At 35.3% G+C, this 12,871-nt stretch overlaps 2 protein-coding genes across 2 annotated transcripts; both read left to right on the forward strand.

The window, feature by feature from the left end:
- Window positions 1–2,408: 2,408 nt before the first annotated feature.
- On the forward strand, window positions 2,409–4,171 carry LOC106464583 (cuticle protein 16.8-like). The gene is made up of 3 exons (XM_022392316.1): window positions 2,409–2,439; window positions 2,822–2,956; window positions 3,382–4,171. Exons 1-3 carry the CDS (start codon window positions 2,431–2,433, stop codon window positions 4,063–4,065), a joined length of 828 nt encoding a protein of 275 aa, XP_022248024.1. The 5' UTR covers window positions 2,409–2,430; the 3' UTR covers window positions 4,066–4,171.
- A 6,235-nt stretch (window positions 4,172–10,406) lies between these two features.
- On the forward strand, window positions 10,407–12,147 carry LOC111087060 (cuticle protein 10.9-like). Its single transcript, XM_022392317.1, has 2 exons — window positions 10,407–10,415; window positions 11,776–12,147. Exons 1-2 carry the CDS (start codon window positions 10,407–10,409, stop codon window positions 12,145–12,147), a joined length of 381 nt encoding a protein of 126 aa, XP_022248025.1.
- Window positions 12,148–12,871: the final 724 nt, after the last annotated feature.

Here is a 12,871-nt window from a genome sequence, read left to right on the forward strand (position 1 = left end):
AAAATAACAAAGGACATATGACTAGAAGGAAGGCAGCTAGACAACAGTACCCTCCGCCAACGTTTGGGATTTGTCTGAACGAATAGTGACGGCTTACCACAGCCCCAAAATGGGGAGCGTAATTTTGCGTCAACTTGAATTGAAGCCTGAATTTTCAGATTCACAGCTCTGGCACGCTAAAAATTGTCCACGCCCGGTCCTCATCAGTTTAAATAACATAGTTATTATTTTTTACAATACATATGAGTGACTGTTTAGAACAACTGGAATTAACGTTTACTTTATAGTTTTGAAGTTTCATACAGGATAACACAACGTTAAAAAAGGAACATTCCCTCAGCTTGAAAAACTTTAAACATTTCATCAACATTGTTTCATAAAAACCTTGGCTACCCGTATGGAAAGAAAAAGCTAGAAAATAATTTAGGAACTGTTAGTGGAAACAATGGTTTTTTCTTTGTTTGTTTGTTTCTATAGCTCCAGTAAACCAAACTTATCTCTTTGAGCTGCTACTAGCGAAGCTGACAAACTAATAATTGTTTTTCATATGTCATGCAGGTAAGTAGCTGACTGACAACCCCATCACTTACCAAGCTTGCTTCGCTTCAAATCTGGCGAGTAGTGTATGTATAAAAACCAGTTCATATTTAATTTCATTGATAGGAGAAATATGAACTATTTTGTCGAATGAATTGAATATTAATTGTTAAGATAAAATCTAAGCTTTAGAAGCAAGAACTAATACAAGTTGGGTTTCCGTTAAAATCACCCAAGTTCAAGTAAACGTTACTTTCTCAACATATAAACGTTGATAACTAATAATGAGACGAGAAGCGTTATCATAAGGCCATGGCTATAAAAACATTGACTTTCAGGAGTATTAAGCGGATAAATATTTTGATCTGATGTTTTTGGTAGCTAGAGTTCGGAATCACCTCATGTTTTTTATAACTATTCGTAATATACATAAATATATATAGTCTGTTTGCAATGAAGACGACAAACAGCTCCAGATAAATGTTTTTTTATATTCTACCCGGCGTTTCGGCTTACGTATTTTTCAAAACTTACTTTAAGTTTTTGTAACCTGTAAAGTTCATAGGTCCTTGATGAAACGTCAGGCAGAATAATAATAACATTTAACTGAAGTTTTTTGTCGTCTTCATTGCAAATGGTTTCTATTCCTCAGTCAGCTAAAAACTTTAAAAATATATATTTAGTCTATATTTATTTTACACTTTATAATTTATTACTACTTTATGGTGTTAAATGTGTATTAAGGTGCTACAAAAATAATATGTTTTTTTTTATTTCAGAATTTTCTTAATGAGAGAAACATAATGCTAACACAAAACATAGCAAATAGCTATGGTCGATATCATGTGTTCCACAACAGCTTGATCAAGATTATTCTTGATCAAGATTTTGAATCACTATAGCTGATTCTTAAGTTATATTAGTTTAAACCCACATGTTCAACAAAACACTATGTATTAAAGCTAAAAATGTCTGTTAAAAACATGTCATGAACACAGCATGGAGTATTCGCATGTTTAAACACAGTGGTTTTTATGTTTCTTGAACACAAGAAGAATCACTCGTGCGTTCAATAACACAATGTATCATAATTACATGTTTAAACATGAAATTTTATTGTATGTATTTAAAATACATACGACAACAATTATTATCGAACCGACTCTATCAGACTATTATTAACATTGTTATTATGAGAGATTAATTATTATTAAACTGACTCGGAGAGCCTACTAGATTAAAAATTATTTCTTAACAGTCATAATAATTAGTTAATTATTTTCAATACGAAAGGTCAATCAACCATGGCTTAGCTTTTAATCACCATGCAGCTAATCCTTAAATCAACTAAAAGTTTATTAGTGAACATTTCGAACTAAAAGAGCTAACCTTTGTTAAGTTTAAGGATATACACTGCTATTCGAGGCTTGTAGAATGTAGAATCCAGGCCTAAGAACTGGCTTCTTGAGAGTGATTACTTTTGGATGTTTTTGGTAAATATCTTTTAGGCGTAGTAAGGAAATCATTTTCTTCAACTTCTAATTTCCTTCTCTTTTTTTGAGATGGTGAAAGTTAGAGCTTTTCTACTTCTAAGAAGAGCTCAAAGACCTGTTCAAAACAGGAAGTTTAAATCTAATGGTGATTGAAACTGAAGCTACAGGAGACATACCACGCCGCAGGGAAAAGCTAACTGCTTCACTATGATAGCGTGTGGATGATTCGAATGATTAACATCACTAACTCGAGGCAATGGTTTTATGGCCCAGATTTTAGGGGAAATGAAAAAGGGAGGAGTCATTCGTTAAGTTTCCTATAAAAACCCTAGGTGTTTGTGAAGGATATTGGATCATTTCACATTTGAGTAAGTGAGCTCTGAACATTTCAGGAAGCACTATGAACAAGGTAAGCCAGTAGTTCTGTTTTAGAGCCGTGTTGACAAGCATTCTATGTGTGTTCAGTTATCAACAAACACAATAATATTCTATCCATTGGAAACATCTTCCCAGACCAGTAGGCGGTGTAGTAGAACTTGCTAAATAATAAGGAAATTGATGCCTTACCGAAATGAGTTTTGTTACTTGAAATCAAACTACTTCCACAACTAACTAAAGTTAAGTATGGATTTATTGCTCTCTGAAACAGAAGTCGTAATTGACACTGATGCAATCTCTGCCTCTCAGAAAAAAAAGAAGAAAATTTCATATAACAAATGATATTTTTATATATGAACTGTGAAAAAAATTATGTTTTTGTGTATTGAAAATCTAAAGTCTTGTCTTTGTAGGTTGTTATCTGTTGTCTTGTTGTAGCATCTGTCACCGCTCAGTATGACAATAAGTATGGCTATGCACCTAGAAAAGTTGTGAAGGTCGTAGCTCCACCTACCTATGGATCACCTTCTCATAAAGCCGACCCAGTTGTAAGTCATGAACATATGTACATAGATTTATATAAAACCACAACTTTCTCTTATACTGTTTCTGTTGTTGGTTACCTAGTAAGAAAAACTATAAAATGTTTTAACTTGAGATAATAAAACTCATGCAAAGTGATTTTCACACAGACACACATAAATCATTTCATAAATCAAACCGATAAGTAAAATCAGGAAGGAAATTAAAATCTAACAAGAACCTTAAAAATAATGCTTTTGTATCAACTTTACACAAATGAGTATGTTTCATTTTAGACCAAAAAATGCAGGTGTAAACTTTGATGTAATAGTTACCAATAATTTGTGTATTGAAACACAATGATGTTAAATACTATTTGACGTGTATATACTTGTATATCAAACGTGTGACACAAGTGAAGCAAGAATTAATAGTTTCATTTGTTTTATAGGCAAAACCCCAGCCTTACAAGTTTGGCTATGAAATCAAGACTGAATACGGGGATCGTCAGTGGCAGCAAGAACAAGGTGACGGGTACGGCAATAAGCAAGGATCTTATGGTTATTCAAACGCTTTAGGTATCAGTCGCCAGGTGGACTACGTTGCTGATGAGGGTGGATTTCGAGCCAACATTAAGACCAACGAGCCTGGTACGGCCAATCAGAACCCTGCAGATGTCAACATCAAATCAGATGCTACCCCAGTGAAACATGATGCTCCCCCTAAAGGTTCTGCGCTACCAGCTCATGGTTACTCGGTTCCTGCCCCTAAGGTCGTCAAAGTTGTTCATCCTGTAGTCCACGCCGCTCCTGTTCCCATCTATGGATATGCTCATCATGGTCCTAAAATCGTCAAGGCAGTTCATCCTGTAGTCCACGCCGCTCCTGTTCCCACCTATGGATACACTCATCATGTTCCTAAAATCGTCAAGGCAGTTCATCCTGTAGTCCACGCCGCTCCTGGATATGCTCATCATGGTCCTAGAATCGTCAAGGCTGTTCATCCTGTAGCCTACAATTTTCCCGTTCCACCTTATGGCTACGCTCGTCCTCCTGCCTACGGCTACGCTGGTCCTTTCCCCCATGACTATGCTCGTCCTGCTGTGTATGTAAAACGAGTAAAGACCACATATTAAATTAATCTACGTGCGACATCTTTAACATTTAACCAAAAAGAAAGTTTGGAGTAGATCGAATGCCTATTAGAGAAGGTGCTTTTTTACTGCATAATGCCTAGCTATAAGTTGTAATGTTACAAATGAAAACATTTGGTGATGCTAATCACATTCAAACATAGCTTTTTATTTCCTCCTTTCATTATTGTCGCGTATTTGTATTTAACAACATTTCTCTCTCACTGTTGTGAGTATTATGTATCATTGACAATATGTACATTTTGTTATAAATCATGAGGACAAATTTGTGTCTGTGTGTTATTTTTAAATGTTCCCCGATGGGACAGCGGTAAGTCTACGAACTTACACCGCTAACATCCGGCGTTCGATTCCCCGCGGTGGACACAGCAGATAGCCTAATGTATGAAAAAAATAAATAGAAGGGAGTTAATGCTTTAAGTGAAATTTGCAGCCAATGATGTACATTTGTAAGCACAGTTAACATGCTGAATAATTGGTAAAATATAACATTTCCATTTTTTTATTAAACTGGAAAAAATATTTCACTTATTTCAAGGTTAATGCTTTATGAATTTTTGGCATAAATTTTCTAATTATTGTTTGTTTTAGAGCAAACCAACAGCACCCTATTTGACCACATTGACCTAAAACTGTTGTCTCTCTCTCCTTTTTAATTACTGCAATTTTACTACACCTGTATTGACTTCCAGCAAACGTCAAGATTACTTTTGGTAACATGTGTGTCAAGGAGCATGTGTTATGTTGTTTTTGAAGATCATCCATACAATTGTGCACCTACTTCAACAGACATTTTAGGTTTAATTGTTCTGTTCAAACAGGAATGAATGGCAACTTCGGAGATATATTTTATATATTACTCCAAATTTTGTATTTCATGAGGAGTAACTGTACTTTCCCACAATTTTTTGCAGATGTTGAATAGTTGTTTTATATGTGAGGTGTTATGACCCTGAGTACCCGTATCTGCTCCTAAATTTGCAATGTTTTTGAACTCTAATTTTGTTTCAGATGCGAGGCATGTAGATAAAGATTAAGTTAGGAAACATAACACCCCATTCATGTAGAATTCTACTTTCATAAGTACCACTCTTAAGAATACATTTTACATTTCCAACTGTGTAGCTTATGTTACACTTGTCTATCCTTTATATGTGACATTTTTTATTTTAGCCTAGTTGTTCGAAATGATGTTCTATAAGCACGTGCATAAGCACTTCAGGGTTTGAGTATCTTAAAACATTGTAACCCTTAATATTTCAATTATATATCTAATTTTGGGTTTGAGAGTCAAGAACACACACACCTGCGTGCTACTTTGAAAAACACACCTCACTACACACAATACAAGACCGCATATCTAAACTTGCCATCAAATACTACAAAAAAGCCACCCACCGGAATTCACTTACAGCCGAATTTCATAAAATTGCCGCTACCCCCAAACCATGGTGCAAATATCTATCCCCATACAACATGATACACAACAGCACTAACACACCACCATGATCTATAAAACTTCTAATGGTATATTATATTCTATGCATAACTATTTCACTGTTCAGTCTCTTTCCATATCTTCATCCCAACAATAGCTCTTCAGTCGGGCACTAGTCGGGCTTTTCTTTCGGTCCCGGCTAGTGAAAGTGGGTTTTCTCGGGTATTCCCGTTTCCCCCCACATCAAATTCTTAGACATTGGATCTATAGATCCCAGTCTTGGCACTTGGATCCACTGATCCCCGCTAGGCCCTGTAAAGGCCCGTTTGCTTCGTTTTGTTTCGATAACTTGTCAACAACGGCTGCCGACTTGCTCCTTCTACAAGATCAACCGGCCTCTGCTACGCCTTGGACTTGCCTTCACTTCCGCCTACTTGTCTCCTCATCTTATATATGTATATATATATATACATATATATTTTTTTTCTCGTTCCCTTTACTTATTTACTTATTATTATTATCAATTTTCCAATTAATTATTTATTTTCCTACTTCTTCGCCTATATGGCTCATTAAATCGCTGACCACTTATTGAACTTTAATCTCTTACCTCGAGCAGGATGAAGGAGGATTGCTAATCTTCGCGCACCCTTGATTATTAATTTTTCCCCTGACATAATTAAGTTTAAGTCAAAATAACTGCCAGAAATATGCGATATGCGAGTCAAGAATACATTGTCATCTTTATTGCTATAACTACATTTGTTATAAGGCTGTAAATGTATATACAGTATATACATCTATAGTTTTATATATAAATGTATAATATTGTTTTCTTGGTAGGGTGAGAGGATCTACCAATCTATTAAAAATTGTTTTTCTCTGAATATACAATAACTTTACAGACTTTTGGGATTTAGCTTTCCATGATTTGTTCAGGTGCTACAAACATAGTTAAAGTTTTAACAATGCTAAGTTTGTGTAACTGTTTCAATAATCCATACGGCTTTACATATGCTAGTCAAAACTGTATTCGAAAAAAACACTTAAGAGTTTTTGTAGCTTTGAATATCTATATAAAGGGTTCTGTTTTCTTTTGAGTGAAACTTGCGGTTTTAATAAAAATTCACATAACAACTGGTTTGTGTTAATTTGAAGTTGGAGTTTGCGAATTATTAAAGTGTCTTACACCGTAATGATTTTAAATTGAAATACTAGCTTGAAATCGGTTCTATACGGTTCGACGTCATATTGGCTATAAGGATATTGATAATTATGCGATGAGGTATCCACAGATAGTTTAAAATATCTTTTTATAAGCAGAGGTAAATAGGAACTGTAGATGTTACATAGTGACGCCGATAGAAAGAACAAATGAAATAATGAACACCATTCGAAATGAGAGCATTCTATTCTCGAACTGTTTATTTACTTCAGTATTTCGCGCAAAATTACACAAGGGCTATCTGTCTATAGTAGTCCTTAATCTTGAACCGATTTATTTGCTCGTCTGCTGAATTTCGCGCAAAGCTACTCAAGGGCTATTTACATTTTCGTTCCTAATTTAAAAGTAACAAACTAAAGGGACTGCAGCTAGTCAAAAACCACTAACCGCCAACTATTGTGCTACTCTTTTGCCAACAAAAATTGGGACTGACCATCATATATAATCTCCTAATGACTGAAAGGGTGAGTATATTCGGTGATTGGATTCGAACCTGAGACCTGCAGGCCTTTAGAACTGATAAACCAGAGGAAAGGCAGATAGCCAACAACACTTACCACCACCAAGTGTTGGGCCACTCTTGTCTGATCGATCTTATAGCGCACCAAAGTGTCCAAAGTACGAAAGACGTTTTATCGAGAAAAAGTCACGAACCCTGAGTCCTCGGATTTACGGTCCAGGCGCGCAAACCATTAGGCAAAGAAACCCAACCTTACTTGAACTGTAATGATAATACCAAAACAAGCTTAATTAAAAACAAAACATACTTTCGCAAACACCACCTGTAAAATTTTCTTAAGCTTCTCTATTGATTGAAGTCTGCAAATGATGAAATAATTTTTTTATAAATATCGTGTAATTTTAAACTGAATAATATATAGTTTGTCCAAATAACCGTTTACAATAGTAATACAATGTCTACTATTCGTTATCAGTGCACGTAAATTTCACATGAAATCTTCAAAGAATAGTTCATCATTCACTTCAAAATACGCACATTAACAATCAACGTGACATCAAGACCAACCAAAACCGATTTCAAGATTATATGTAACTAGACCACCGTGACCCGTTGAGTCAACCACTATTCAGAGGTTATGAAGAATTCAAGCTAATTTCAATATTGCACCGAAATGAAGGTTTATTTTGAGATAATTTAATTAAATATTTCAATCTATTCGTGTTATTAATAATTCAAGAAAAGATATTTGATTGTTTTCATCTTACGCATTTTAATGAAGATGGGAACATTGACAGGGAAGTAATATAATACCCAATGCTCGGCGAGAGGTTTTCGTTTATAAAATTTTGTTGTTGTTCTCGACTTGATTTTTATTTTATTACCTCGTCTCCATAGTTACTATTTGTAAATAGTCAATAGGTCCATTATATTGTTGTTCTTTCGACACATTTTCATCATTTAATTTCTGTTGTGCAGATATTGTTGTATAAACGAAGTCGGTCTGTAGTATGTTTCAGCAGCTTTATGATAAAAGTACCGCATCTTGAAAATGTGATTTGCTTCACGTTTTTATGGTACGAAATAGTAACATTGCATTATCAAACTAAAAAACCATGATTCACATTAATTTATTAAAATGTAAGAGAATCGTATAGCCGTAACTTTTTAGAATGACAGTTCATTGTGAGAAAACAAAAAGACACTTAAATGGTTCCTGATCTCATGATTTCAGAGTGTGAGTATTTATTCCGGGAGACCATGTAAGAAATATACACATATATATATATATATAAACCGTAACTCATATTGTCGTTTTGGATTCCATTGACTTTCCATAGTACGATGGACGTGGTATATAAAAGTTATTAATGATTATATATATATATATATATGTCTGATCAGTGACTTACAGGAATTTGCCTAATTTTTACAAATGGTCATAATAAAACAATACGAATCTTGCTAAATTTGGGGCAGTATTTTATGAACACAAGCTTCGATTCAGTTTGAAAGAGTTTCTTAAGACCGGATAAACCGTGGTTTCCATATTTTTGGGTCAGCCGCGGCGCATTGGTTAGAGCGCCCACACTTCAAACCAAGAATTTTTGGTTAGCGTTCCTTTACCACAAAAAACAACAACAACAGACAAAAAAAAAGCAATCCTTACTTTGGGGGCGTGCGTCGGTGCGCTATAAGGGTGATGGTAAAATTACACAATCTAGTCAGACAGTAATAGTCTAAGAGTGAACATTGGAGGCTGCTGACCACCTGCCTCCCCTCTAGTTCTATCAGTTCAAAATTAGGGACAGCTATATGCATATAGTACTTGTGTAACTCTCACGAAAATTTAAACAAGTAACATCTTCGCCTGTACATTTTGATAATCTCGTTAAACAATCGTATATAATATTCAATGGCACATTGATGATAATTAGCACATTAATTTACTAACAATATGAACGAAGGTGTTATTTCCAATAAGATAAAATAAATATTAATCAAATTATAAATAGACCATGCAACTATGGATTAAAGTTGGCAGAAACTACATCTCTACCGCCTAATCTTAAAAATATTTGCTTTAAGAAACGGAATAGGGTAAGAAAGCCCTATGTATTTCAAAGTCCATTATTAACCTAATTTATTTCTTAAGTTTAAATTTACAGATTGAAATAATTTGTTTTATATAGACATTCTGTTTCAAACTGTAAGAATGTTATAATCTGAAGATGCTATTTAACAACCTGAAGGCAAATAAGGATAATTTGAAAATAAAAAAAATTAGCATGAAATAGTTGAAAAAATGGTTCGAAAGACAGACAACCCTATGTTATGTAAACTATCATTTTGTGCATTGCTCATATCTGCACTTGCTTCTCATCAACTGTGTTTTTGAGCATTGAGAACTGTTTGTTTGTAGTTAAGCACAAAGCTATACAATGGCCTATCTGTACTCTGCCCACCACGGGTATCGAAACCCGATTTATAGCGTTGTAAGTCCGCAGACATACCGCTGTGCCACTGGGTGGCGAGAATTGTAGTTAACCACTGACAAAATATCTTTCTTCTGACACATTTGTACAACCTAGTGGTTAGGGCACTCGACTCGAAATCTGTGGGTCGTCGGTTCGAATTCCCGTCCCACCGAACATGCTCGCTCTTTCAGCCATGGGGGCGTTCTAATGTAACGGTCAATCTCATTATTCATTGGTAAAAGAGTAGTCCAAAAGTTGACTAGCTGCCTTCTCTCTAGTTTATCATTTCAAAATTAGGCACTGCTAGCGCAGATAGCCCTCGAATAGGTAGGTTTACGTGAAATTCGAGAAACAAATAAACAAAAGCATTTGTACACGACTCCCTATTTAAGAATGCAATTTGTTATTTCTAACACGTATTTGTTGTGACAGATCATCGTACGATAAAGAAAAGCACAGTAAAGCGCCCTCGTCGAATCGCTTGAAGGCAAGGCGAGACCAAACAATGTATATCACTGTCGACGTATTAGGAATGTGAGATAAATTATGTTAAGTAACATTAGAATATCGTTTAAACAAATACATGTAACCCAAATTCACGGACACCAGGAAGAAAAGATAACGCCTGTAAAAAAGGTATAAAAATGATTGAACCAGCGTTTTTCCAACAGATCACACAACTAGAGCCAACTTTCAACTGCTGTAGAGCTTTCCCTGATAACCATGATGAAGGTAAGAATATGCACGTATAGAATACCGACCTGCCTTTAGATATTTAGTTAATCTCAGCTTCCACACATGCTTTTTCTCAACATTGGAATCTGTAACTAAACTGTTATAAGTACAGTTAATTCAAACAGTCAGTTGGCTAATGCGGTAAGGATATTTATCCTTTTACACATGACCTATAAATTCTTCATTCTCATTATATACTTCGACATATTATTTTTACCTTAAGTATTCGTTGACGCTAGTTTATTTATATAAGAGCAAAGCTACACAATGGGCCATCTGCACTATGCCTATTTCAGGGATTCAACCCTAATTTTTAGCATTATAAGTTATCAAACTTACCTCCGAGCCACTGGGGGCAAGCACCAGTTAACCTAAAACAGAGAAAATATAATAAGAAAATGGAAGATAATTTTTGCACAACAACAAAATAGGTTACTTCGTTTCATTTTTACTTGTTTGTTCTTATTTTTACAGTAATATAAACATATTTACTGTAACTATGTAAACAAAAAATTTGTATCGCTTCACTTTTCAGATTGTAATTCTCGCTTTGTCAGTGATGTCTGTCACTTGTGTGCAGTACCCCTCACAATATTCTTACCACCCACACGATAGATACGCCTATCAAGTAGACGCATATGTAAGTAAAAGTTTATAAAATATTCATTTTAATAAACGTAATTAATAGTAACACATTAACTTGTGCTTTTTATTAATTTAGTTTGTTTCACTAGTTCTGTTGAATGTAAAAATACGATATATGAAAACCTTTAATACAAGTTAGATAAATAGACAGATGACAGGGAGTTGATTTTATACATATTCTACCACTTGAAGAAGTTATAGTACAGATTATCTAAATAGCAAGGAGTTAGTTTGACTCAGACTCTACCACTTGTGGTACAGGCTAACTAGACAGCAGGGCGTTGATTTGACTCAGACTCTACCACTTGCGGTACACGCTATCTAGATAGCAGAGGTTGGTTTCACATAGACTGTCACAATTGTAATACAGACTAACTAGATGGCAGGGAGTTGGTACCACTTGTAGTAAAGGCTAACTAGATAGTAGAGTTTTGGTTTCACATTTTCACACTTACAGTTCATGTTAATTAGACAGTGATGAGTTGATTTCTTAAAGTTGCTTTTGTAATTAAGAGTGAATTACTTCGTAGTGAAAATATTTGTTGTTAAATGATAATTTATAGTTTATTAAGTCATGATTTGTGTTTGTCAACGTCTTAAGTGTGAGAACAAAATCTGTCTATTTATGTGTGAAAGTTAGATCTTTAGTTTGCCATTCTATATCATCCTATATATATGTGTGTATGTGAATCAAACTTGCTTTCGTTTTCAGGCCAAACCACAACCATACAATTTCGGTTATGACATCCACAACGAGTATGGGGACCGCCAGTGGCAACAGGAGCAAGGTGACGGGTACGGCAACAAGCAGGGATCTTATGGTTACGCAGACGCTTACGGTATCAGCCGCCAGGTGGACTACGTTGCTGATGAGGGTGGATTCCGCGCCAACGTGAAGACCAACGAGCCTGGTACCGCTAATCAGAATCCTGCTGACGTGAGCATTTATTCTGATGCTGTCCCCGTGAAATATGACGCTCATCCTTACGGCTACGCTCGTCCTTATGGCTACGCTCATCCTGTTACCTATGGCTACGCTCATCCTCATCCTGCCCATGACTACGTTCGTCGGGCCGTCCATTAACCGAATTAAGCGCAACTCTAACTTATCTGGACGTTCCAAGTTATTGTTTGTCATATTACGTTCATGACGAGTGGTGTTAAGCTTAACAAAAAAAGACAGGGTTCCTAATTTTGTGCTTAGGTGCTGTTGAGTAACAAAGGTTGTTTTATTTGCAGACAGTATAGTAAGCAACATTTAACTTAACGCTTATTGTAAAACGTGTCAGGTTGTAGAACTATAAGTATTTTCCTGTCTGTGACTGCTACGTGTTTGTTCTTTTTGAATTAGTAAGATGAGAATAAAGTTTATAATTTTTTCCACTAAACTAATCGTTCCTTTCACTAGTTCGAACTAGTAACTATAAATACCTCATTTAAATTGTACCTTCTGTTATAAAAGAAAATGTTAATTTATCATATTTAGTTGTCGTAAAAAGTAAAGATAAATAAATGAATTACTAAAGCATTCATTAATTGGTCCGAGCATGGTCATGTAGTTAACTTCTTAGGTTGCGAATCAAAGAGTCCAAAGTTCGAGAGATAATACAGCTGAATACTCTGTGGAGACGGTTCATACTTTTATTAGGTTCAGAGAGCTAAGCAAAGTCTTTGTGGCGGCGGGTAATGCTGGCTGGCTATCTTCCTTCTGGTCAGTAGTTCAGAGTTAGGGACGGCTATGCCTGAACTCTAGAGGGTTTCTGACTTTAGTGTTTAGTCCACTTGTTTAAAAGGTGCTGTTTAAGTTG

Source organism: Limulus polyphemus, unplaced genomic scaffold, assembly GCF_000517525.1.
Source record: "Limulus polyphemus unplaced genomic scaffold, Limulus_polyphemus-2.1.2 Scaffold1695, whole genome shotgun sequence".
Taxonomy (NCBI): Eukaryota; Metazoa; Arthropoda; class Merostomata; order Xiphosura; family Limulidae; genus Limulus; species Limulus polyphemus.

Coding starts and splice junctions, on each gene's coding strand:
- LOC106464583 (XM_022392316.1), top strand. Junction 2,957..3,381: donor CTCATAAAGCCGACCCAGTT/GTAAGTCATGAA, acceptor TTTGTTTTATAG/GCAAAACCCCAGCCTTACAA.